Source organism: Hypomesus nipponensis, chromosome 17 (assembly GCF_054491055.1).
Source record: "Hypomesus nipponensis isolate SF chromosome 17, ASM5449105v1, whole genome shotgun sequence".
In the NCBI taxonomy this organism is placed as follows: Eukaryota; Metazoa; Chordata; class Actinopteri; order Osmeriformes; family Osmeridae; genus Hypomesus; species Hypomesus nipponensis.
This window is the reverse complement of record NC_140377.1, coordinates 9,738,490-9,764,688: the sequence shown is the minus strand read 5'-3', so window position 1 is coordinate 9,764,688 and position 26,199 is coordinate 9,738,490. Positions and strand designations below refer to the sequence as shown.

Below are 26,199 nucleotides of genomic sequence, written 5' to 3'. Positions count from 1 at the left end.
ATATATGATGACTTGATCAACACTCCAAGTGTATTATACCCGGGAGACGTTCGTCTTTTGCAACCGACTTGCGCAGTTGAACCTGTGTGACTTCGTTTTGACGTAGGGTGAAAATTGCTCTATACATTGTGGAATAATGGCCTTGTATTGCAACCATAGGGTCTACAAGGGTTCATGGAAGGATTACACCCAAAATCAAATAATCGCTCTCGTGTTTTAATAAATGTGATTGGAGTCCAATACATCTACCCCCTTTCCACTTGGAATTAAAATTCACAGAAAAAAGACAGGCATCAGTAATCATATATTTTTTTTGTATGCATACCACTTTGTTGGCGGACAGCACTGTTAAAAGTGAACTATATCAGCCGAACACTACACCTAATAAAATGAAATCTACAGCATTTAAAAAAGAACGTTCGCAGATTAGGAACATACTATGTTAAACAGTATAAATAATTTCTATGCTGATACATTTTAATGGATTATTGCACCAGAACAAGTAGTTAAAAAAGTGCTTTGGAACAGAATAAAAGCCTTTGTGTAGATTTATCACATTTCAATGAAAATGTAAATAAAGTGAGAAAATATGATTTTGTGTATTCCTGACACAATATGCCATACATACAAATTAGATATTCCAACATTTAAAGAAAAAAAAAAAAAGTAGGCTGCACAAAACAAATAAATTGATTTTCACACAGGTAAGGGCACAACCATAATATTTAAGACATTGAGAACAGTATACCCAGGCTTTTGCCTTGGATAAACAACATGTCAATGGCACAGTGTTACAGACAAAGTCAGTGTTTCATAAAAGACAATGGTAAATAAATATGTCATAAACCTGCTTGGTACTAATCATTTTTCCCTTTTGAACGTAACACAGAAAATTGAGTAAATTAACTGAGAAGTTTCTTCTGGAGGCAGGACGGATATAAATGTGTCAGGAGTAATTGTAAATCTTCATCAAAGCAGTTATTGCAACAAAAGTTAATGATTTGTTTTAACTTGTAATATGACACTACAAATAAATTAATCATGAAAAGATTGATTAAATCAATACAAGGTATACAAAAAATTAAATAAAGTAGTTTAGTAGTCATATACTTCAGAACATGTGCAATAAAGCTAAACAGTTTTGCATTCATTCAGTGATGTTTGCAACAGACAGTTTTATAACGTCTATTCCATATCGTGAACTAATGACACAGCACATTGAAGAAACTATCTTTTTTTTGGTAAAGAACAAATGTTTCTCCAATGTGAATGCGAAGCAGTTCTTTACTAGTGGATAAAAGGCCACTGTTTCTCCAATTTTGAAAATCTACATAAACAGAAAGCCAATATAATGTGCATAATCTACGCCCAAAATAATGTGCAAATATTGACAGTGGTTGGCATCTTAATTACATATGATGTGAAGAGATATTTGGGGTAGTGCATACACTGGGAGTTTTTTTTGTGCCCAATTCAAGTCAAATACCAGTTAGGTTTCTCTTCTGATTACAATCCCTTCTCTAAAAAAAATATATGGTGTAGTTGTGTACAGTATTTACAGTAGATACAGAATTATATTATAAGAATGTATTTCCAGTGTTAGGTAAGTTACCTTACTTGCATATTTTATAGCCGCTTCATTTCTAACCCATTCGGTGACGGAGGTGGTGGACAAGATATCCACCTGAGGTTATGGTTACAATCCTCATCTAATCCTTCATGTTTGCCACATTTGCTGTTCTCATGTCCAGGTCCTACCAGGTGGTTAGAACCATCGTCCCCCCACCCATGTTTTATTATTCACCACCATACAGTCATTGGATTGGAGTGTCATACAACCCCACAGACCAAGGCTACTACTCTGAAATCTTCCTCTTTACAACCTCTTCCCTTCACACGGCCCGTACATTTTCAAAAGGTTGGAAACTAAAGGAGAAACGGATACGACAATAGCACTATCAAGCTATGCTGCTCTCTCCCACTTACATCTATTTAGAAACAGCACTGCAAAGGAAAACGAGGCAAGAAGGGATAGATTTACAGATTCTAAAACCGGATGAGGCTCTTTTAAACAACTCCTGGTACTGGTGCAATTTGAGAGCCTGTACCAAGACACCCCTCCACCAGGAGCTGTCCTATCTGCTGGTCTCCTCTGCCTCCTGACCCTCAGGCTGCCTGTCCTCCTCGGTACCTGCCAGGGCCGCCTTCTCTGTGGGCGCAGGCTCAGCGAGGCAGTGGGCGGTCTCCATAGGTGGTCCAGGGGCTTCAAGGACCTCCTCCTCGGGGGTTGGGAGAGGGGGGGTTGGGGAGGGGGTGGGTACCGGTGTGGGTGTGGCAGCCCCATCTCTGATTGGCATATCAGCATGTCCAACGGAACTGGTCTCGCTGTGGGAGTCATAGCCCACCCCCGAGCGGCGGAACAACTTCTGGCCTGTAGGAGGAGACGTGGAAAAAAGTAGAGGGGGGTCAAATAATGAAATGAAGTAATGATAATATGCAAATGTTACATCATAATATAAAACAAGCAAAACATTATGTAGAATAAAAAATGACTTAAGGTAATTGTAATCAAATTGAATGGAGTTCTGAAATGCAAGTGGCGCTTCTGTCTGGTCTAACCTGGTAGTCTTTTGCCAGATGAGGTGGGTGTGTCTTGTTGGTCCAATCTGTCAGTTTGTGCTTTCATGGTGTAGGTGGGCTCTGTAGAATCTAGTGAACCTGAGGTGTGTATAAAAAAAAGATTATAATAATAATGATGTAAATATACACAAATAAAAACTGCTGAATTATTTCTGAGTATATTCATATACAGTAGACGATGCACACACACACACACACAAATGTGACTTTTATTTTCCAGTTGAGTACCTGCAGCCAGGTTAAAAGTCCTCCCCTTCACAGAGCTCTGGACTGGAGAAAACCAGTTCATCACAGAGCCAACTAAAGGAATCTGCCTCAATACACCCTGGTAGAGAGAAAGGAAACTGAGGATGAAATCTATACATGACCATGTGCCAAAAACATGTATACTGACACAAACACACATGCCTGTACCTCTTCCATAAGTTTCTCCTCACTGTCTTTCTGTAGCTGCAGCTCAGCTTCTAGAATACCTTTCCGGACTACTTCTGTCATGTTCTCCAACAGCTGCAAAAAAGAAATGAAACAAGAATACAGACTTTTAGCACAGCAAACTAAAGAGAAGCTGGTGGAGTTCTTCTAAACTGTGTCTTATTTCGGCCTACCCTGGTCTGTATATTGTCTTCAAATGATTATGGTCTAAAAGTAAAAAATCTGTCAGTAGGCAAAAGAGCATTTCTGTGAGCGACAGATTATGTTGTTACCCTCCCGCTCTCCTCGATATCTCTCCCCAGTGCAGCAATGGTATCCACCAGCTCTGACACATCCAGGTCTTCTGTTGCCATGCCAACAAATATAATGTCCCTCTCCTGGTCAAACTCTGGGCCTGGGGACAGGAAAACAATGAAGAGATGAGTGAGAACTGAGAATGGGCATTTTAACTGCACTTCTCTTCCCAGAAACCCCGGGTCATGAGCATGTACTAACCAGCGGTGAAGCTGAGGTCAGCATCCAAGTCTTGAAGCTTTTTCAGCAATTCACTGTTGATCTTCTCCACTTCCTGCTGTCTTTTGCTGTCGTCCATGCCTTCACTCCTGGGTTCGTACCTTAGTGTACACAAACACAGAAATATTTCAGGAGGGTTGTGATGAAAAAACACTTTGTCGACGCACATGCGCTTTCTACATTGCATGAAGATAAAGTAAATCCATGCAGTATGGACAATAAGGTTTTCCCAATTTGATTCCCTCCTCACCTCACAGCCCCTAGTCCAGGCCAGCTGAGGTTGTCTATGTAGGAGAGAGAGGGATGGCGGTTGACCTCTTCTCTGAAGTCTTGTCTGAGACACAGGGTGCTGCTCAGCACAGGAACTGTCTCGGCCAGCCTCTCCACAAGGGCCTCCACGTCCACACACTGGGTGCCCAGAGCTGGGGAGGTCAGGGAACGCCAGGAGTTCAGAAGAACAGTCTTTGGTGGCTCAGCGGAAATACGCAGTCCACGTTGTACGTTACGTTGCCAATGAAACTGTACACAATAAGTGTGTGTGTGTGTATCTCACCTGCAGCAGTCATGAGAGGAGTGAATCGAACACAGATACCCTCGTCTTCGAGCTCCACCACATCCACTCCACTGGCAGGCACCAGCTTGGCCAGCCTCTCACCCAGCTACTCATGTCGACATCCCACCAATCAGCCAATTAGTCAATGAATGATCAATAAATCAGTTAACCCATCGAACAATATGTGAATGACTTAATTAACTCACCCATCGGTTGAGGGTATCGAGCACTTCCTGTTCCCCTGGGAAATAGCCCTCCACAGACCCCCCACTGGATGCTTGGTATGGGGCGGAGCACAGAAACATGACATTACTCAAAGCCACTTTGTTTGACATTTTGTGGTATCTATTATTATGCTTTAAAATAGGAGACTGCTACCAATCACTCACCTGCACTGGTCTCCTGAGCGAACCTGAACACTACAACAGGTGAGTTCAGCTCATCCTCCACCTGTGCACACAAACGGCCTCACATAAAGCAGTGTAACACAACAAACACACATTTGACCCTGAGAGCATGCAGATGTGTGTGTGACCGTGCCGCTACCAGGTAAAGGGGGGCGGAAGTGTGAGAACAGGCCTGGTTAGTGAAAGCAGTGTGTGATGTGATGCAATGGGACATGCCCAAAGGACTGTGACATACAATTTTTGTTTGAGTATTCAAACTAGCCTGCATGAGCTATTTCTACTTGGTCCATGCATTTTCTAATGCTGCAGAGTTCTCCAATTCCAAACCTAGCCTGAGTAGCTACAGTCCATCTGGAAGTCTGAGAAGAAGGGACACATCAACCTTTACATCATCCCCTCATTGTTAAGCATCTATGTATATGCCTATATACAGTACATATATATATATATATATATATATATATACACACACAGGAGATCACATTTAAATAGGGTTTTAAAGTCCTTTGACTACCAGTAATTGGTATTCATGTTTGTTTACCTTCATAAAAATCCCATTATATCAAATGACTAGGTTCTCAGAATTGTAATTGCAGCATTCACATTCCCAGAATTCTACACATGATGGACAATTCTGTGTTTTCCACTACATGGAACTACTTACAATATACAGTATACACTATTTATGACTTGGCCTGTCAGAGGCGTGTACCAAAGTGTGTGCGTGTGTGTCTCTACATATGTATGTGTATGTATGTATGTATGTATGTATGTATGTATGTATGTATGTATGTATGTATGTATGTATGTATGTATGTGCTTGCATTTTATGACATGATAAGATAAGGGTCAAGACACGTAGTTGTGCCAACACAGTCAGGTCCATCATTGATGACACCAGGGTCAAAATTGAACCTGTGAGTCATCATGCTGTGTGAAGTGGATGGGTTTGTGTGACATCATACTCTGAGGCTCCTTGCACATGCCTGTGGCGGTGACCCCTCTAGAGGAACAGGCATGAGAACCATCTGACCAGCCAGTCAAGAAGCCAATGAAGAGGGGCCCTCCATTTGAGGTCAGGCTCCGCTTATGGGTGAACAAACATGGTCAGGGCTGGCGAAAGACCGGAAAGGATAGCGGCAAGGAAAAAAAAGAAAGATGGAAAGGAAAAAAAGAAAGAAAGAAAAAGCAGGAGTGGAAGGAGGGAGCAGGCAGAGGGTCGGTCCCACCTACAATAGAGAGAATGAGAGAGCCCAGCACGTCCCGCAGAGAGCCCCCAGATATGGGGGGGATCCGAACATGTGACACCGCGCCCTGCAACCAAGGCAACCCACAACTCTAACTACACAGTCGGCCAGTCACACCACACCCAACAACAACTATACTCAAAGGTACTCAAAGTCACACCGCATTCCCCTCGTTAATTTAAGTGGTACGAGTTCCTGGTAACAGGCTGCGGCGGCATTCTGATAAGGGTTGCTGAATGCTTGCTTACATTTCCAAAGTTCTCTGAAATGTGTGACCGTAGTTTCTGAACTTTCAAGAAATTCAGGAAATGTTGGCCTCATTGTCTCCTTTTACAATATTGTAGTTTAAAAGCTATCTATCCATCCTGTATAGAAACAAGACTGACCACAACAGCAACCTAACAGAAACTGTTGTCACTTTATCCTATTTCTGTGTTTCTTAACTTCAAGCAACCCCATCATTGAGATCTCTGCATTACAGTACACTACAGTATAACAGTACTTTAATTCCATGGATTGACCTACGACGATGTTGCCAAATGAAAAATCTAAAGCTTCTACTCCGGCAGAAATCGTGACTAAGAAGGAGAACTTGCGAGCTGAGTTTGAGAACCCTTTGCACCACACGACACTGTAAGCGACCATCCCCACGCACACGTTTGGTGCTTATTCACTCGCTCAGCGGGTCTGCGGAACAACTCCACTGATCTCCACACAGCACGTCAGCTATCATGTTGTGTGTGGGCATTCAAAGTGTTATGGAGATCTGGGAAGTTGAGCAGCAACTGCCCTGAGCTGAAGCCAGTGAACAGGCCCCTTGTTTGCGTTTCGTGCACTTTGAGGGGCTCAGTGCTTGTTACCATGGCGAGAGCCTCGAGGAGAGAGATCTCAGTGTCAAGCACATCCTAAAACAGAGACAATCCTCATCTTGACATAATCCTAGTGATATATATATATTTTTTCACATAAAATGTCACTGGAAACACCACATTTCAATTAGCTTTTGTAAAACTACACCCCACAACATCGCCGTTTTGAAAGACTTTTGGTGCCCGTTCCAATACATATCATGTACATAAAGTATAAGGTGGGGAGTCAGGTGGCTGAACGGTTGGGAATTGGGCTAGTAATCAAAAGGTCGCTTGTTTGATTCCCGGCCGGGCCCAAAAAAATGACGTTGTGTCCTTGGGCAAGGCACTTCACCCTTCTTGCCTCGGGGGGAATGTCCCTGTACTCACTGTAAGTCGCTCTGGATAAGAGCGTCTGCTAAATGTCTAAATGTAAGGTACAAGCTCCAAGGAGGCATTGATTGAGTTTACAGAGGGAGTGTTCCAAAAGGGTTTAGACTGGACAGAAGAAGAAAAGTGCTTGAAGCACCTACCGATGTCTTGATGGAAGCAAGGGTCTTCAGTCTCGTCAGGAGGAGCTGGCTCTACAGATAGACAATGAGGGGTAGAGGGTAAAAGACAATTTTACCAAAAAAATCAACTATATAAGGTATATATTTTATAATGAAAGTTTTGCATGCAATAGCAAGGCTTGGCTAGCTGCCACGGGACATTTAGGATATTTTGGTAACACAGTTTGAACCACAATGGTACATTTAAAATACATCTAAAACATGTAACATACATTTAAAACCTATATCGGCTGCTAGTATTAGTGTAAAAGTATGAAGCTAGAACTGAAGTGCACTGGTATGGATGTCAACTATTAAAGGAGGCTACACACGAGTGCAGTGGCGTGACGGATCCTCTCCACTATCCCATCATGCCCCAGGTACTGCAGGGAGAGCCAGAGGGGCAGAGCCTGCAGCCTCTCCACAGGCTGACTGGACGTCAGCCCCGCTGCCAGGGACTATGGTGAGGAGAGACCACAAGGGAGACAGGGTTCAGGAGAGACCAAAAAAGGCCACTGGGAGACAGATAGACACAGTAAAAGAGGGACAGGGGACAGATCAACAGAAATTGAGAAAAACTAAATGACCAAAGAGACCTGAGCTGGGTCTTCATGTCTGTAGAGGGTGACAGCGGGCACAGCAGGAAGACCCAGCCAAGGGCCCAGGGTCAGTGTCATGCTGTCACTCCTGGTGGCCGCCTGCAGGAGGCACCACACAGATATTATCCACTGACAACAGTAACAATGACAAGCAGCCACAAAAGTCATAACATGTTATAGGCTGGTTGCATGCATCCCAGGACTACATTGGTATAAGACATAAAACATTGTGAATCTGAAATATGTCTGGCGAATGTCATGTTCATGTTTACCATTACAGCTGATGTGGCCTGGCCCAGAGCCAGGGTTGCCAAGTTGACCCTAAGAAAATAAAAAATAAAAAATTCAAAACATTTTAATTATACAGACACTTTATTTAAGCACCTTAACAAAGAGTATGTGTGTGTATGTCTGTGTATTACCCACCCTTCTACATGGAGCCACATGCTGTACTGGTCACACAGATCTTTCAGACGGCCCAGCTTGTCTGTGTGACCTGCCCCAGGGGTCCCTGGGAATGAAAGAACACAGTCACCCTACGAAATGTTCCGTCAAAAAACCCATATCAACCCCTTTGTATTCTGACGGATCTTTCTAGATTTCACACTGACCTGCATTGGCAATCAGCAGCAGAGGAAGCTTCCCTGTGTCCACATCCTCTTTGATCAGCCTGTCGAGCAAGGCAACGTCCTGCAGAAGATTAACAACGGTGAGAAACGGACAAAAAGATGGCTGGATGGCAGTAATGGAGCACTCATATCAAAACGAGTATATGGATACACAGAGCTGAGGTTCCTACCAGCTGGTGTTGAGAGCCAAACATGGTGTTACATGGGACAGTACAGAGGCTGGAGAGCGGCAGTCCCAGCTGGAGTCAAAACACAAACATCCAATCTCAACTACACGCTGTATTAAACGACATCTGACACCTATCGTAAAAATGTGTTGTCGCGAGCATGTGCGTCTGTATAAAAGAGTGTGTGAGTGACTGAGTGTGTGTTGAGTTTGGTATATTAGACTATTATGCTCCAGTCATTGTACATAAATGTACGTTTATGTCAATAGCAGCATGTGTGTGTGTCCACCATCGTAGCTACCTGGCTGCAGAGATGCTGACCCAGGCCTGGCCTACAGGAGGTGCTCAGGTAGATGACCGGCTGTCTGGAGGTGAGAGCTGAGTAGCCCTCTGTGGAGTAGTCTTCGTAGCGTGCGTTTATGACCAGACGACACACTTTCAGAAGCCCTTCTCTGTCATCCTCGTGGAAGTACGCTGAGCCATTCTCATACCTGACCCAAAGGGACAAGGTAGACCTCATGAGAAGTTGTGTGCGTGTGAGAACGTGTGCATGTGAATTGTGAATTTGGGGAAATGTAAATGACAGGGGGCTCTAGTGAGGTAGATACAAGGCACATACCCACACAAACAGGCTCAAATGTAGTAAACACACCCACACACGTACGCACACACGCACACAAACCTGAACAGGCGGCAGAGCCAGAGGGTAGTGTCCGACAGTATGCGTGTGGTCAGCTTCCTGTGTCTCTCCCTGTCCAGCACAGACATGTAAGCCGCCAGGCTGTGTCCTAGCAACGCCATGTGACCCTGCTCCCCAAAGTTCTGCATCCTGCTGAGGGAGGAGCCACACACTGGAGGTTAAGGTCCCAAAAAGAAGACTCTGCGATTTCAACATTCCAGTGTACTCAAGACATTCCAGTGTCGGGTTAGCAGACTAACAGCTGTTTCAAGCACATTATGTGGCAATGTTGACATAAACACTGCATTCACACCCACACAGAGCCTATGTGTACAAAGGTACTGTATCTGAATGGACTAGACAGATACAGTTTCTATTGTATATGGTGACAATCCTCCACAGGTGTGTCTGGAGGTAGAATGCAGATTAAACCTACCGGTGGCTTGGTCTGTCATTCTCCTCCTCGTCGTCTTCATGCAGGAGATTCTGTACCAGCTGGAGTATACTGGCCACATCCTGCCCACTGGAGAAGTGGGGCAAATGCACAAACCGACAAGAACAAACAAGAACTAAGTGATTAAGTCTCTGTGCAAGAATTGTTTGTTTAACAGTGTGAGGAAATCGATCTTGGCACAGATGCTGAGTTGATAGTTTTCCTCCAGAACTTCCTTAAGAGCAGGAAAGTACTGATTTTACACAGTGTTAGTCAGAGTCAGTGGTCCGACTCGCTGATTCTCCAATGAGAAATACCACTCAAATGTGTGTTTCACAGAATGAAGGAAAGAGTGTGTGTGTGCGTCTGTGTTGAAACAGTGGCTGGAGGAGTGTGCGCCGTCTCACTTACTCTCCCTGTAAGGGTCCAGGAATACTGCTCCTGTTGAACCATCTTCTCTCTTTGCCCGGCTCTGACCACCTAGGTAGAGGAGGGACCGACAGAATAAACACACGCAAACTATACACCCCTTCCTGTATATTACGCAAGTTCACCAGGTGACAAGGTATGAGTGTGTGTGTGTGTGAGGGGAGGTGGGCTCATATTCTCAAAAACACGGTGTCGCTTTTACCTTCGGCCGTCCTCTAGAATCTTCACGGCCTCGTTGAGATTCTTTCCCATTTCAGCGAGCGTAGGGTCCACCATCATCTGGGGTGGAAGATTGGAGGTTAAGGACACGACAGAGCAGCATCCTGCCTGCAGGAGTGGAGGTCTAGAGGGCCAGCATGCTGAAGAGAAACCTGGTGTGCTGACTCTTTAATAGACTCAAGTAAGATTGGCCTCTGCCTCTAGATCCTGCCTGATTGTTTTACATATTACAAATATTGACTTTGGCAGGACAAGGCAGGCTTACCACTCTATAGAACACAAAATGCCAACTCTACAGCCTTTTAGAAATCTACTGTAGCCATTGATGGACACTTGCTCCTGTTTAATTTTCTGACAATCTCTGCATCTGTGATGGAGTTGGAATACCAGTCTTGTTCATCTAACCAGATTTTTCCCTAAAGAGCCCTAGCTTTTTGTCTAGGTAGACTGGCTGGCTATGGAGGAGTCACTGTAGTGCCAATATAACTGGAACTGCAAGTTTGGGACAATGGACAATGGGAAACCAAATCCTGGCCTACATGCAAATTCTGGAGGGGCTTTCATGTGTGGCAGCCCCAAAGCCCCTTTTTCCTCTTGTCCATACCTGCTCAGCTTTTGACTCTGCAGTTTTGGAAGTTCCCCCACAAGATCATCAATATGATGTGAAATTATCAAACAAATGCATTGGGAAGATTAGTTCCCATACATGGACGCAATAATTGCATCCCAAGAATTAAGTGATTATGGCTTGTGTGTATTTGATCTGTTTTTAGGTTAATCTTTCTTTAATGTGTGACAGTAACAATGTTCGCAATCTGAACTGGGAATCTTTCTGCCAATGCACGTCTGTAAAGCTAGCTAACTGTCAGCTAAGTCAGCTGGCTGCAGCATCCTCGATTTCGACTATAGAGCTTTGGCTGGAATGAATGACATTCTCCTCACCACCACCTACCTACAGATATTCACGAGTGCAATGACATCAAAATGAGAATAGCCAATTATAATTTTCAAAAGAAGATACATTTTATTCCAGCAGCTACTGCGTGATTCTTGATGTCAACCAATCCAATCTAACTAGCTGGTGCTAAGCTAGCACTGCGTAGCACTTACTGGGTTTACCTTGGATGCACTCAAATGACAGCTAGTGCTTACCTTCTGATGCTCTTTGACTCCGTTTCGAAAAAAATCTTGAAGCAGGGCTATGCCACCTATCCCCTGTGAACAGACCAAGTGACTGAGAGAGGAATATGAATATATACGATGTTCACGCGTCGTTATATTAGATATCCATTTCCTTCGCACAACTGTCAGTTTACTTCCTGGACTTGCGCTCTGTATTCCACGCTGGCAGGGCTGACGTAGCTGCTTCATCTTCATCATTGTGCATTTCTATTGGCCAAGCGCACTGGAAAAGACGGACCACAAATTCATGAAGCTGATCAACAACTGCCCTTGAAAGACGAATTTTTCAGGATGCAGATTTCTTAACGTCACAAGTCCGGGCACTCCTAAGGTTTTTATTATTATAACAATCCCTATCTATGGAGGACTAAACCTGTGCCATATTTAAAAATGAATCAATAAATAAATACATGTCCACAATCATGCATAAATACATAAATAACATGATACATGACTATACATCATTCTAAAACTGGTTGTTCCCATCCTTGATTGTGATTGGCTATATTGCGTTCCATGCCGTTGTAAAATCCAGCATAACCTCACAGGTTGTCCTCATAACATTCTTTAACATTCCATATTACTGCGCATCGAATATTTCAAATTGAAAAAGACGGCAAAGATGTCCATCTGGCTGTTGCGTGGCAACGATTTATGTAGGAACTATACTTTGTAGTAGCGGAAGAATTACGGTTTATTATTAAACTATTTTGTTTCTAATTGTTTTTATTTATGAAACCATATCAAATATTTGTAGTAACAGTTTTAGAAAAGCAATAAGCCCCGCGAGCTCCGCTTCGCGTCGTGCCTAACAACTCCCTTACCTGTTCTAAAATCAGCGTAAACCACGGCCTCTTGGGGCTTATTGCTTAAATTTAAACCAAAGCAATGTAAAGAATACATTTTTGAGTAAGGAAATGTACAAAAGATTGTAGATAATTTACGTTTAGTCAATTAGCAGACGCTCTTATCCAGAGCGACTCACAGTAAGTACAGGGACATTCCCCGAGGCAAGTAGGGTGAAGTGCCTTGCCCAAGGACACAACGTCATTATGCACGGTCGGGAATCGGTCCGGAAACCTTCTGATTACTAGAACGATTCCCTAACCGCTCAGCCACCTGACTCCTGACCTATTTCTATATTTGTTTGTTTTTGCATTTAGTCATTTATTCATTCATTTATAGGCTACATTCATTAAAAAAACGTCATTCATTTATTCATTCATTAATTTCTCTAGACTATTTCTTCATCTCTTAATCTCTTCATCTGTTAATGAGATGTGTCAATCAAAAATAGGAATCGTTTTCAACGCGTTGTATCCGATCATGTTAGCCTTGCTGTCATAGACAAAATAAATAGAGCAAATGCCAGACACTTTGTCAGGCTGTTCGACCTCGTTGAAAACTAATATGTCCTGACTTCCTATACTGTTCCGTGTAGAGGCCATATTGGCAACTATAGGCCTGATCTGCTGAAATTGGACTTTAGCCTCAAGCCGTTCCACTAACGTTGCGTTCCACTAACAAGCAACGCTAATTCAAGCTAGACCTCAATAATATGGAAGCAAATCAGTGACATTTTTTGCATTTTAAAAAGCATTGAACATCTAATATTGAAATTCAAACAACACCAAATTCTCATATAAATATATTTTAATGTAAAATAAAATGCAGGTTGCTCAAATTCGAGCCATCTAAAACATTTTAAGGTCGATTTGTTTGGCTCGAATTTGAGCTAGCTGAATTGCCGAACCTTTAATTTTTGGATCAGATTTTTTTTCCCACACGTCTGTTAGGATCCTGTGTGTCCAAGCTATCCTGTTTCACACGTGTGTTAGATTACTAACGTTTATGTTTTTGTGTGTTTTTTTGCATAGGTCCGTGAGCTGGAGAGTGAGCTTGATGCAGAGGAGAAGTGGAGTTGGATCAATCAAATGAGTCTGTAAATATGAGAGAAGGGTCAAAGAGATAACCTTTCAGGCAGTCTGTGAGGCCATGTTTGTGGATGTGATAACCAGGGTTGTGAGGCCATGTTTGTGGATGTGATAGCTAGGGTTGTCAGTTCCTGGCGGGTAGTGTGGATGAGTGTGGTCCCCAGTGTGGATTGCGGGTGAGTATGATTAAGGGTCACCGTCATCACCATCCCCATCACCAATATCATCATCATCATCATCATCATCATCACTATAATCTCCATCACCATCATCACCATCACCACCATCATCACCATCTTAACCATCAGGTTGTACAGGACTGAGGAGACTCAGAAAGTCTCCGATCATATCATACCATCATATGTTCCACTCATAATTATTATCGTTTTAATCTCCACATTGTATCAGGATACTCTCTGTGTCTTTCTGATTAGGGTTCACTCAACTATTCATCTCTGTTTTTCTTCCCTACAGGGATAAGAAGGAAAGTCAGAGTACCTCGGTCATACACGCTAAGGCTAAGCGACCGGCATTATCTGCTTCCATGCTGGTCATTATGTGTGTAATCTAAACATTGGCATTATCTGTAACACTTTAGATCCAGGTGCTTGTAATAAACGTTAGTTAATATGTAATAAATCACTTATAAGATGCTTATTAACATTAACGACAGGGTAGGCAATGTTATTGAGAAGCATTTTTTTTGTCATAATTGCCTAAATAAACTTCACATCTTGATGGCAACCAATACATATAAAGGTTTGACGGTAATATGAAATTGGTCCAACATCTGTTGTTGTCTCAAGACGCAGACGTATAGACGTAGATATGTCACAAAGTATTTACGTTACATTTCTAATCTTGGCTACCTATCCAGATCTCCTCCACCTGCCCTCTCTCATTCTGTAGGGCTTTGGAACTGCCAGTCTGCTGTGAACAAGGCAGACTTCATCCCGGCGTTTGCATCCCAGGCGTCTCTGCACGCCCTTGCGCTGACAGAGACATGGATCCGCCCAGAGAACACTGCAACTCTGGCTGCTCTCTCCGTCAACCACTCGTTCTCTCACTCACCCCGCTCATCCGGGCGAGGTGGTGGGACAGGTTTGCTTCTTTCCCCACATATTAAATACACATCCACCCCACTCTCTGTCACTGCCAAATCATTTGAACACCATTATGTGATGCTAACTGATTCTATCAAAGCATTTTTTGTTGTCCCCCATTGCCAAACAGGACCGTTAGCCGACTTTGTGGAGGAGCTGGACATGTTCCTCAGCGTCCTCCCGTATGATGGAACACCGCTGATTGGCCTTGGAAACTTCAGCATCCACCTCAAAGAAACGCAGGCCATCAACTTCAAGTCTCTTCTGACTTCCTTCGACCTGATGCTGCTGAACACACCGGCGACCCATGAGGCAGGAAAACAGCTTGACCTCATCCTGACATGTAACTGTACTCCCACCCACTACACATTTATGATCACTTTTTATCCAATTCTCTGTCTCTCCCCCTCCTACTCCCCCTACCGCCTCTGCCCTTGTAACCTTCCGCCGCAAACTCCGCTCCCTATCCCCCCCCCATTTCTCCTCCTTTGTAACATCCTCCCTCCCTTTCATTGACGAGTTAATGTCCCACCTCACTGACACTGCCACCAATACCCTGTTATCCATACTAACTGCATCACGTGACTCTCTCCACCCGTGGCTCAGGGATGTTATTTGTGAAGAACGGTCCATCCTTTGGGCAGCTGAGAGGAGATGGTGCAAGTCCAAAGACAGTCTGGACATTGATATGTATCACTCCCTGCTCAAATCCTTCTCTGCCCGCATAACTGATGCTAAAACCTTAACTACTAATACTTCCTGAACAAAATTAACTCTGCCTCAAACCCTCACAAACTTCTTAACCTCCACCCTTCTTAACCCCCTTCCTCCACCCCCCCCCACCCTGACAGTAGACGACTTCTCCTCCTTTTTCGAAAAAAAGGTTGCTGACATTAGCAGTCAGTTCCTTGCACCCACCTTTCCTACCCACTCACCCACTATGACTGACCCAACTAAATGTCTAAACTTTTTCTCTCCCCTGTCAAAGATCTCTGACCTCATTCGCTTTCATCGCCCCACCTCCTGTCCCCTTGATCCAGTCCCCTCCCCTCTCTTTCAAACCATCTCTCCCTCCATCATAACTTTTCTTCTCCATGTCCTTAACTCTTCTCCTATTTCCGGCACTTGCCCCTCTGCCTTCAAACAGGCCAGAGTTAGCCCTCTACTCAAAAAACCCTTCCTTAACCCAGCAGTCCTCCAGAACTGCAGACCAGTATCAGTGCTACCACTTCTTTTCTAAAACAATTGCTGCAAATGCGCTAGATCTAACCAACTGTCAAACTTTCTCTCTCAGAAAAACCTGCTTGACCCCAACCAATCGGGCTTCAAGACTGGCCACTCCACAGAAACTGCCCTCCTGTCAGTCACCACTGCCCTCCAGTCTGCCAGAGCAGCTTCCAGGTCATCCGTCATCGTTCTGCTGGACCTTGCTGGATATGGTTAACCACCAGATCCTGCTCTCCAGACTTTCTGAGATGGGCATCACTGGCACTGCACTCCAGTGGATCTCATCCTACCTGTCGGGAAGATCCTACCAGGTCTCCTGAGGAGGCAAACTGTCAGGCCCTCGCCAGCTCTCCACTGGTGTCCCACAGGGCTCCGCCCTTGGACCCTTCCTCTTCTCTCTGTACACCTCCTCACTTGGACCAATCATCACCTCCCATGGCTTCTCCTACCACTGCTACGCTGACGACACGCAGCTGTCCCTGTCGTTCCCCCCGACTGATCCGGGGATATCAGCTAGGATTGAGGCCTGCCTCACAGACATCTCTGCCTGGCAAAGCACCACCTCCAGCTGAACCTCGCAAAACAGAACTTCTCATCATCCCGGCCAAACCCTCCATCTCCCACAATCTCTCAATCACCCTGGGATCTGCGTGGTGACCCCACATCCTCTGCCAGGAACCTTGGAGTTACCATGGATGACAAGCTCTCCCTCGCAGCCCACATTGCTGCAGTCTCCCAGTCGTGTAGATTCACCCTTTACAACATCCGGAAGATCCGGAGATACCTGTCTGAACATTCCACCCAGCTGCTAGTCCAAGCACTTGTCCTCTCAAAGTTGGACTACTGCAACTCGCTGTTCACTGGTCTCTCAGCATGCACAACCCGCCCTCTCCATAGGATTCAGAACGCAGCAGCCCGTCTGGTCTTCAATGTACCCAGACGCTCTCACGTAACCTTGCTCCTCATCTCCTTACACTGGCTTCCCATCACAGCCCGTATCAGATTCAAGACTCTTGTGCTTTCGAGCGGTGAATGGGACTGCACCCAACTACATCAAGTCTCTCCTCCAGCCTTACATCCCCACCCGCCACCTACAATCTTCTTCTGACAACCGTCTGGTGGTCCCACCACTCAAGAGCGCCTGGTCCCAACACAAGTTCTTACCAACACAACAAGTTCTTCTCCTGTCCCCCAATGGTGGAATCAACTCCCCACCTCCATCAGGGACACTGACTGTCTCCCCACCTTCAAGAAAAGGCTCAAGACGCACTTGTTCCGGGAGTACAATGGCACTTAGGAATGATTGGCTGGACCTGATGTTAGTTTCCTCCAGGATCACAATGACTCTTATTGAAAGACTTGTTGCTCTTGTTGGTTTGTTGTAACTGTCTTAAAATTACTGTAGTCGCCGTGAAATATATTATTCTTGTTAGCTTTTTTCCACAGGTACACTCGTGCACTTTTTAGGTTTTTGCCTTTTAATTGTAACTTGTCTAACTACATGCTCTTATTATTTTTCGCTTTGGGACTTATTTGGTTTTCACAATGTATGCTTCATGTTTGGCTACCTGCAATGTTGGGGGCTATCTCGTTGTTATGATCAGTGACCTATGCACTTTTGTAAAACTCTCTCTTAGAAGTCGCTTTGGATAAAAGTGTCTGCTAAATGCATAAATGTAAATGTAATGTAAATGTAATAAACAAAAACACTCATTAAGCCTTACCCTGACTAATGATTGGATAAGCTTTCTGTCTGTCTTCCTAACTACCTGCGAGCACTCTGCCCCTGCACTTAATGTGCTTTATTATAGTGAGGGTAATCAGGGCTCGTAAGACTGCTCACCACCTATAGCCTCAACTTTCCTAGCTACTAATGCTGAGGGCTCGCCGATATCGCTGTCTGTCTTACTAGAACGTTGTATCTTTGTGTCATTGGTAACGTGTGATGACTTTGTATATTAGACTAGCCCTGAGTTCCCTTGTGCCAAACAAGGCACTTTTTTCCACAAAAACGTAGTTCAAGCCTAAACCGCACGAATACAAGCAACTCAATTGGGACCAAAACAAACATTTTGACACCAACGTTGTCTATGTAGTGCAAATACTCAAAAAATAATTGGGAAAATAACACAAAAATATTCAACAATAAATATATATGAGAGAGAACAACGGTTGTGCTCGCCGAAGGCTTGGTTGATTATTATTGATTTATTATTATTCAATGATAAATGCATCTTGTTATCATCACTTGCCTAAACAAAGGAAAGGTATTTTGGGCCAGATATTTAGTGTGAACTGCATTTATAATGTTTTGGAAACCTCCTACAATCTTGTAACAAATAATAAACCAACACAACACAAGTTTTTATTTTTTATAAAGAAAACATACATCAACAAGGCTACATCACACTAAGAACATATATGTTTTCAAGAACATGTTGCATTTACCATTTAAAAGTGTAGTTACAGCGGTGCACATTTCATCCAAATCCAATAATGACTTCTCTGCCTGACTGTGTGTGGGGTGGACAGCAGCTCCAGTATATAGCCTATCTGTACATCTGGGCTGTGGATAGATTTCACGTCTGCCTCCACAGGTCCAGATGGATACACACATGGGGACATTGCACCTATAGCATTGGGGAAGCCTGAAGGAGAGGATTAAGTAATACAGGGGCTTGTCAATTAGCCTGGTCCTAACCAGACCCTCGTACATTTCATTTGCACAGAGGGTCTGGGATCGCCCCATTGACAAGCGTTAACTTCCTTGAAGGCGGGTCCTCTGTTGAAGTTTAAAACTATTGGATCTGCCCAGAGCCACTCTGATCTGCCATAACCAATTGCAAGCGTTCGTCTTCACCACTACCGTAACGGAGCTAGCTGCCGTAGCTGGAAAATCAAACTTTTCCCGAACCCCGTGGGGAGGAGGGCTACAACATCATGGCCACCTACAAACCTCAGCAAGGAATGTTCTTGCTCCGGCTTTAACTTATATTCGGCAGCATTGCCACAACCGCAGAATAACTTTGCTCGCATCTTTCTCCGCCGCCATTACTGAACTACTCAAACTAGTGCACAACATTAACGTAATCGTTCTCAGCCACTCCCTCTGTTCGCTGATTGGACCTACAAAACAATTGTTTCTGAAAACCGACTTCTAAGTCAAACTCCCAGACCTAGTACAGAAGCAAAATCCAAACTGAGCGGAAGTGCGTAGGAGGGCAGAGCCAGGCTACATGGAGGCTACTTAAAAACTACAGTCAGACACCTGTAATTTAAAGAAAGGTCTCCTTGATTCTTTATGTTTCCAGATGACCTGAAAAACATATTCAGGTAGGCTACTGCTTTAGTGCAAGGTATATCCTTCTTATTTCCCGCAATAGAGTTGCCCTGGCAACACTTTTCAGCGTCACCAACACTATAATGTAGCCTACCACAAGCATCAGACTTGGCCGCAGTTACTTTGCTTATTTAAGTCAATGCGTTCTTTGGAGATAAATACGTAAACGACCAATCATAAGAGGGTCAGTGCCTCCAAAGGTTTCAGATTTCAGCCCCCTAACTGGCAAAAGTAATGTAAACTCGCGTGAGCAGAAATGTACTCCGCGAGCAGAAATTCACTTCGCGAGTAGAATTTCACTGCGCGGAAGCAGATTTTATGAGTGCGTGCTAGGCGCTCGCATTTAACTGTACAACTCTCGGTTATTAGATTATTAAAGTAAAATGCGCATGTGAAAGAATATATACGCCCGCGACTTTTGACCCAAGTCTGACGCCATACGAGTGGATATGTGTTCTTTCGCTCAATCTGCATTTGTTTATCATGCCAGAGGTACGTACATGTTTTGCCTCAGGTTTTAACATTTATTATGTGGCTTACATAGGCTAGTTGTTCAAAGTTGCAAATATGAAAGCAACCAATGATAACATTTTATGCTTTGCTAATGGAACCATTGTGTCCTGAATTTGTAACTTTGTGTTAAAAGATCACCACGTTGTTGAATGCTAGCTAGCCCGCCTGTTCCTTTTTCTGACTTTACTTAGGCTTTTACTACTATTAAAATGGAGGTGTATATGGTTAAATCGTTTTTGCAGGTTTTTAACGTTTTAAAATCGTACCATACATTTACACAATATGGGCGTTTCAACCACCTTGTAAATATAATATGGGACTTGACTGGATGGGGAATAGGTTAGGTCCGTGTAACATCTGATTCATTCATTTATTCATGGGGGGGGGGGGGGGGGGGGGTGATTATGGGTGCCCATAATTCACGAAAGATATCATGGGAGCTCTGAATAAGGTGGATACAGTCAGGGGCGGTTTTCAGCTAATAGGAGGCCCTGGGCAAAGAACAATTTTGAGGCCCCCCATAAGCCCCCAGAATGAGCTCTTCGTGTATGTGAAGCGGAGTATAAGCTGCACTATTTATTTAATTTTTTCTTAAAAGAAAAAAGAAGCATTGATCAACTTGTTAAAGCGTTTCATAAAAGACAATCAAACAAGACAGTGGTACATACAGAATCCCCACAAGAATACAGGACAATAGCCCCACAAGGGGGCGCACATTACAATTACCCCCTAGGGGGTTACAAGTGAAAGTCTGAGTTCGACGGGGTCGATCCAGGCTTTCGCCCCGATGGCTCCGTCTCCCTCTCCTCCCGTTGTCGTCCTCGCTAGTGGTAGTCGAGCGACTGACCCTCTGCCCTCGGTCGCGACGGCCCCTGGGAAGGCTCCATCCCTTTGCTATTTCTCCCAGGCTGCCCTTCGGTGAGGATTTCCCAATCCTTTGTTTTCTGGCCATCAGTCCGTCCAACTGTCAATCCCTTTGGTGGCCTGGCCCACCTCTGGGTTACCAGCAACGCTGGACGCTGAAATGCCCAACGCTCAGAAGGATGGGGACAAGTCCCGCTTGGCGTCGGGGCCGAAGCCCCCAGACAGGCAACCGCTCCGACCCGCCCCCGTCACCGGATCCCTAAACCGGCGATCCGGTATCGACGGGGGAGGGTCAATGTCTGTCCTATATGTCTGTCCCTTACGCTTATTTAACTAAACTAATGCCCATAACTTAGTAGCTTTTCAGCTTGCCGCAGGGCATTCTGGGTACCAAGAGCAATGCACGAGTATAGGCGATCTTACAGCATTGTATAACACACTTCGGTTGTGGATAGTATGTCCAGAAATAAAGCCAAGTCACTCATTAAGTGGCAGAATCCATTGTTATATCTACAAAATTATTTTCAATATAGTATAAGTTTAGCTAGCTTGCAAATCCTGAGAAAAGCCTACTGTTGCAGACCTTTCTATGTGGCAATGGACATAGGTGTTTTGTCCCTCGGGAGTTGCCGTAGGCTGCTGAAACCATTATGTGAAATCAGTGACGGCTGTTCGAATGGTGATGTAAAAAAAAGCAGTGGTAAAATACAAGTTATGAAAAGACACTGCGACCGTGTCTTATTGTCCACACAATCATATCTAAAACAAACTTACAAAGAGCTTGGTTACACTACCAAAGTTGAATTAGTAATGTTGTTAGCTAGGGATGCTAGCGTTATTTTGCTAGCTAGCCTATAGCCTAACATTTCACTGGGTCTTGCAGCTGTTTATTAACTGAAATGATTGTGAAAGTTTATGTTCTACTAGCCATTTGCCTACTTTAGCAAGTCACTATATTTCCAAGCCCTGATAATGTAACTAAGACGACACAGTAAATAATTCCTCTTTCAAGTAATAAGCCCCCGTTCAATCATAGATCTGCTCAATCATACACACTCCACCTCACGACAAATTCTCCTGACAGAAACATCATGACCTGAATCATATATTTCATGCTGGATTTAAGATTAAATTTAGCTATAAAGAATATAACTAAAGAATTGTTTTTTCATGCTTGATTTGAAATGTCATTCATTTACAATGACAAGTGATTTATTTTAATTATTTTTAAAAAACTGTACTTTACGACAAGACCCCCCTGGTGGCCGAGGCCCCAGGCAACTGCCCTACTTGCCCAATGTGACGCGCCACCCCTGGATACAGTCAGAGATGGCTCTGGAATTTCTAATATGGGGAGAACAGAGTCTGTGTACGGAGAGCCTGTCCACTCCCTATTAAGCCCCATTGTACCAAATTTGGTTGCAGTTCAACCAGAGTTCCACTGGGGGTGATCGCGGGCGAGTGCAAAATGAATGGGAGTCTATGGAGCTAGACGGCTTAATCGGTCTCTTTCGCCTGGAAATCGTTCAGAAATCTCAGATTTGATTGTAGTTTTGCAAGTTCAACATGGATTATAGGCCTAGCGTTGTTGCCCATAACAAGCTAGCATTCCGCTAATGAATGCTGATTAGTTAGTGAAGGACTGACGACGACCAGAGATCCCGCTTGATGGCATCTGAAGCGGAACCAGAATGTCAGAGCATTAGCAAGATTAGCAAACCAAAACTCTTTCTAGCATGTGTATTGACAGGGTGAGCCTAACCTGTCAGCTGTGTTGTTGATGCCTCGAGAGAGAAAAGGAAGTGACCAGAGCTTACCATAATGCATTAACTCTGGCCGTACAATGTGTATGACGTCATTGACATTTTGAAAGGCTTTTAGAACAAAAGGTGACTTTACAAAAATCTAAAACCCAGCAGTGTGTACTTTTTTTGACGCCCCTTTCAAATTCAACATTCAAATTACTAGACAAAAAATAATGAGAGATGATAATTCATCTCATTCATTCATTCATTCTGCACTCGACCGTTAGTGCCCTCAAATGGAACTAGAGTGGAACTGCAACCAGTTAAGAAGCCGGACGTTTCCTGAGAGTGGCAGTTCTCCCCATATTAGACATGAAGTCGTCTTTCTGTTCTAAAAAGCCTTTTAAAATGTCAATGACGTCATACACATCATACGACCAGAGAGACTGCTTTACGGCAAGCTCTGGTCTCTTCCTTTTTTCTCTCGAGGCATCGACAACACAGCTGGCAGGTTAGGCTCTCCCTGTCAATACACATGCTAGAAAGAGTTTTGCCTTGCTGTTGCTAATGTTGCTAATGCTCTGACATTCTGATTCTGCTTCGGATGCCATCAAGCGGGATCTCTGGTCGTAGTCATGTCCTTCACTAACCAATCAGTATTCATTAGCAGAATGCCAGCATGTTATGGGCAACAACGGCTCACCCTGTAAGACATCGAAAAGACATAAGTACTCGTTCATTCAACTTTCGACCTATAATCCATGTTGAACATGCAAAAACGGGCCAGCTCTGTTTAGGAACTCAAACCCACATTTAAGTGTAACTTCAACTAGCTTTTGTTTTTTTTAATTTTTTTTATTATTATGATAAAATAACCATATAACACAAATGTTATCACAAGACATTAATCGTTGGTTTGATTATTCCATATCCTTCATGCTGGTACCTGCAAAACCTGAGAAATAGGTTTGGAATTTCATGTTTTCCATTTTAGATGACAGTTATGGGATAATGCTTGGCTATTACTGTTTTGTATTATTTAAGCCTACTATGTACAATAGAGTATCCTAATTATTAATATTAGCAGCTGCAATCTAAAGTCATTTTAACAATTAAGCATTTTTAATTTGCGTGTAATACTTATTGTGTAATCATATTGTCAAATTTTATTGTGTATATGTATTATTACTGTAAATGACTATAAAGAGGAGTTGTTGCCGGCCATGAAGTTGTCACCACAGTGTTGTGTTTCTCCTGACAAAACACACCTGAGAGAAACACTCCTCACCAAATGATCAACATCACATATGCATAGTAGACATTATGATGGACAAAATATGTCCTTTATATGTGAAGTCTGAATGTTAACTAACTTGGAACTGTTTTCTCCAGATCGTCTGTTGGCCAGTCTTACTTGATCGTGGGACTAGACAGTGACTTCTTCCAGAGAATAGCAGAGAGACTACAGAGAGACTCAACCAGAGAGAAACACGCTTCCAGAGACTAGATACCAGACAGGATCCTGAGAGACCAGACAGAGAACAAAGAGAGACCTGTGTTATGGAGACACATCAGTGTGACACTTGTGGGAAGAGCCTTTCCTCATCCAGTAGCCTCAAGCTGCACATGATGATCCACACTGGAGAGAAGCCCTACAGCTGTGACCTCTGTGGTAAAACCTTCAGCCATGCTTCCAGTTTTAGAAATCACAGCAGGATCCATACTGGAGAGAAGCCCTACAGCTGTGACCTCTGTGGTAAAACCTTCAGCCATGCTTCCAGTTTTAGAAATCACAGCAGGATCCATACTGGAGAGAAGCCCTACAGCTGTGACCTCTGTGGTAAAACCTTCAGCCATGCTTCCAGTTTTAGAAATCACAGCAGGATCCATACTGGAGAGAAGCCCTACAGCTGTGACCTCTGTGGTCAAACCTTTAGCCAGGCTGCCCATTTAAGAGTTCACAGCAGGATCCACACAGGAGAGAAGCCCTACAGCTGTGACCTCTGTGGTCAAACATTTAGTCATGCTTCCAGTTTCAGAGATCACAGCAGGATCCACACTGGGGAGAAGCCCTACTGCTGTGACCTTTGTAGTAAAACCTTTAGACAGAGAGGGGAATTCACAGTTCACCGCAGGATCCACACTGGAGAGAAGCCCTACAGCTGTGACCTTTGTAGTAAAACCTTTAGACAGAGAGGGGAATTCACAGTTCACCGCAGGATCCACACTGGAGAGAAGCCCTTCAGATGTGACCTCTGTGGTCAAACCTTTAGCCAGGCTTGCAGTTTAAGATCTCACCGCAGAATCCACACTGGAGAGAAGCCCTACAGCTGTGACCTCTGTGGTAAAACCTTTAGACGGAGAGGGGAATTCACAGTTCACTGCAGAATCCACAGTGGGGAGAAGCCCTACAGCTGTGACCTCTGTGATAAAACCTTTAAACAGAGAGGGGAATTTATAGTTCACCGCAGAATCCACACTGGAGAGAAGCCCTACAGCTGTGACTTCTGTGATAAAACCTTTAGACAGAGAGTGAAATTCACAGTTCACCGCAGAATCCACACTGGAGAGAAGCCCTACAGCTGTTACCTCTGTGGTAAAACCTTTAGAGATGCTTCTGGTTTCAGATTTCACAGCAGGATCCACACTGGAGAGAAGCCCTACAGCTGTGACCTCTGTGGTAAAACCTTTAGCCAGACTAACAACTTAAAAGTTCATCGCAGGATCCACACTGGAGAGAAGCCCTACAGCTGTGACCTCTGTGATAAAACCTTTAGACTGAGAGGCCAATTAACAGTTCACAGCAGGATCCACACTGGAGAGTAGCCCTACAGCTGCCCACACTGTGACTATTCATGTAAAACAAATGGCAATCTGAAGAGTCACCTGCGTACCACAATAGAAAACAAAACAAAGCAGTGATGTCTGGGGACAAGCTGTCCCAGCAGTCACCACCTGAGAGAACTTCTACAGTCCAACATGACAGGACACAGGAAAGATACTGTACCCCTGTAATGATGGAGGGGATGTTGTCAGATTGGGTAGAATCTTGGTAAACACTGGCTGACACCTTTCTGTTCTGAAGCAATTTGATTCAAGCAATTGGAATTTTCCATCTTTTGTTGTTTTGTTTGTGTTGGTTAAAATAGTCTGGTGATGTTGTGATAAGAGCTTTACAGGAACATGTGGGTTGTTCTAAACTCATCAGAACGTTTGTTTCGGCAGCTGGCCTCCTCTCATTATCATATTAGGAATAATGAATGAATGAATAAAGAAATACATGAATACATAACCAAATAAATGTAAATTATAAGTAACTATTGATTGACAATTGTGCATTCATTAATAAATTAATTCATTTATATCTGTCTAAATGAATGGATGTGGATATTTATTTATTCATTAATTCATTTCTAACTATGGCAGGTTTGGTCCTCCATACATATCTGTATCATCTGTTCATATAACATGATCTATCCAGTCTATTTTGGATGCCAGTTTTAGTTTTACAGTAAATTTAGTAAATAAATATCTGAACATGACTCAAAATACCTTTATTCTGTTGAAAGCCAGAATTGCAGAGTTTGAAACTACTGTATGTACACCATAAGACCACATTCTATTTATTTATTCATATATATACACGGAGCACAGTCATACAAGTTTGCTTGCATTATTTCATGCAATCTAAGACGGCATCATTGTGTAATAATTACTTATCACTTTAACCCAGTTAGAGAAGCATTTCTTGCAAATATTTGTGCATTGCCTTCACAGTAGGTTGAAATCATCACAAGTTCACATCATACCTTGCAAATTCACAATAAATGATTTCTGAATTTAAGAAGCAATAATGAACCATAATACTTGTACTTGTAAGTAGAAAAGCACTTGCATTCAGTGCCATGGGTGAGTCACTGTGGCACTGTGGTAGTGTGCCATTCT

At 43.6% G+C, this 26,199-nt stretch overlaps 2 protein-coding genes and 1 long non-coding RNA gene across 6 annotated transcripts; 2 read left to right on the top strand and 1 right to left on the bottom strand.

Moving 5' to 3' along the window:
* Window positions 1–202: 202 nt before the first annotated feature.
* Window positions 203–11,992, bottom strand: pdxdc1 (pyridoxal-dependent decarboxylase domain containing 1). 2 transcript variants are annotated; one of them, XM_084678342.1, is made up of 23 exons: window positions 11,499–11,992; window positions 10,330–10,406; window positions 10,110–10,178; window positions 9,702–9,788; window positions 9,269–9,415; window positions 8,888–9,077; window positions 8,590–8,658; window positions 8,402–8,480; window positions 8,217–8,301; window positions 8,063–8,111; window positions 7,788–7,889; window positions 7,524–7,649; window positions 7,174–7,224; window positions 4,528–4,588; window positions 4,345–4,415; window positions 4,139–4,244; window positions 3,836–4,007; window positions 3,568–3,686; window positions 3,345–3,466; window positions 3,055–3,147; window positions 2,869–2,965; window positions 2,620–2,718; window positions 203–2,431 (listed from the first exon to the last, which is right to left on the bottom strand). In XM_084678342.1, the coding sequence occupies exons 1-23, from the start codon at window positions 11,724–11,726 to the stop codon at window positions 2,136–2,138; spliced, it is 2,595 nt and encodes an 864-aa protein (XP_084534468.1). In that variant the 5' UTR covers window positions 11,727–11,992; the 3' UTR covers window positions 203–2,135. The 2 variants fall into 2 exon arrangements, with proteins under 2 accessions (XP_084534468.1, XP_084534467.1); XM_084678341.1 differs by having other exon boundaries at window positions 9,269–9,418; window positions 11,499–11,991.
* A 239-nt stretch (window positions 11,993–12,231) lies between these two features.
* LOC146253437 (uncharacterized) lies at window positions 12,232–17,496 on the top strand. 3 transcript variants are annotated; one of them, XR_014731848.1, is made up of 4 exons: window positions 12,232–12,514; window positions 13,406–14,020; window positions 14,372–14,908; window positions 15,860–17,496. It is a non-coding gene; the product is annotated as an uncharacterized LOC146253437 (long non-coding RNA). The 3 variants fall into 3 exon arrangements; XR_014731849.1 differs by having other exon boundaries at window positions 12,232–14,020; window positions 14,372–14,563; window positions 14,696–14,908; XR_014731847.1 differs by having other exon boundaries at window positions 12,232–14,020.
* Window positions 17,497–19,347: 1,851 nt separating this feature from the next.
* Window positions 19,348–25,905, top strand: LOC146253436 (uncharacterized). Its single transcript, XM_084677805.1, has 2 exons — window positions 19,348–19,624; window positions 23,647–25,905. Exon 2 carries the CDS (start codon window positions 23,815–23,817, stop codon window positions 25,078–25,080), a length of 1,266 nt encoding a protein of 421 aa, XP_084533931.1. The 5' UTR covers window positions 19,348–19,624; window positions 23,647–23,814; the 3' UTR covers window positions 25,081–25,905.
* Window positions 25,906–26,199: the final 294 nt, after the last annotated feature.

Bases quoted from the DNA above. Each gene is read 5' to 3' on its own strand.
- pdxdc1 (XM_084678341.1), bottom strand. From the start codon at position 11,726: ATGATGAAGATGAAGCAGCTACGTCAGCCCTGCCAGCGTGGAATACAG. The intron at 9,419-9,701 runs GTAGGTTTAATC...CTCCTCCCTCAG, and splicing joins AATGACAGACCAAGCCACCG to CAGGATGCAGAACTTTGGGG. The intron at 4,416-4,527 runs GTGAGTGATTGG...CCCCATACCAAG, and splicing joins CGCTCAGGAGACCAGTGCAG to CATCCAGTGGGGGGTCTGTG.
- LOC146253436 (XM_084677805.1), top strand. From the start codon at position 23,815: ATGGAGACACATCAGTGTGACACTTGTGGGAAGAGCCTTTCCTCATCC.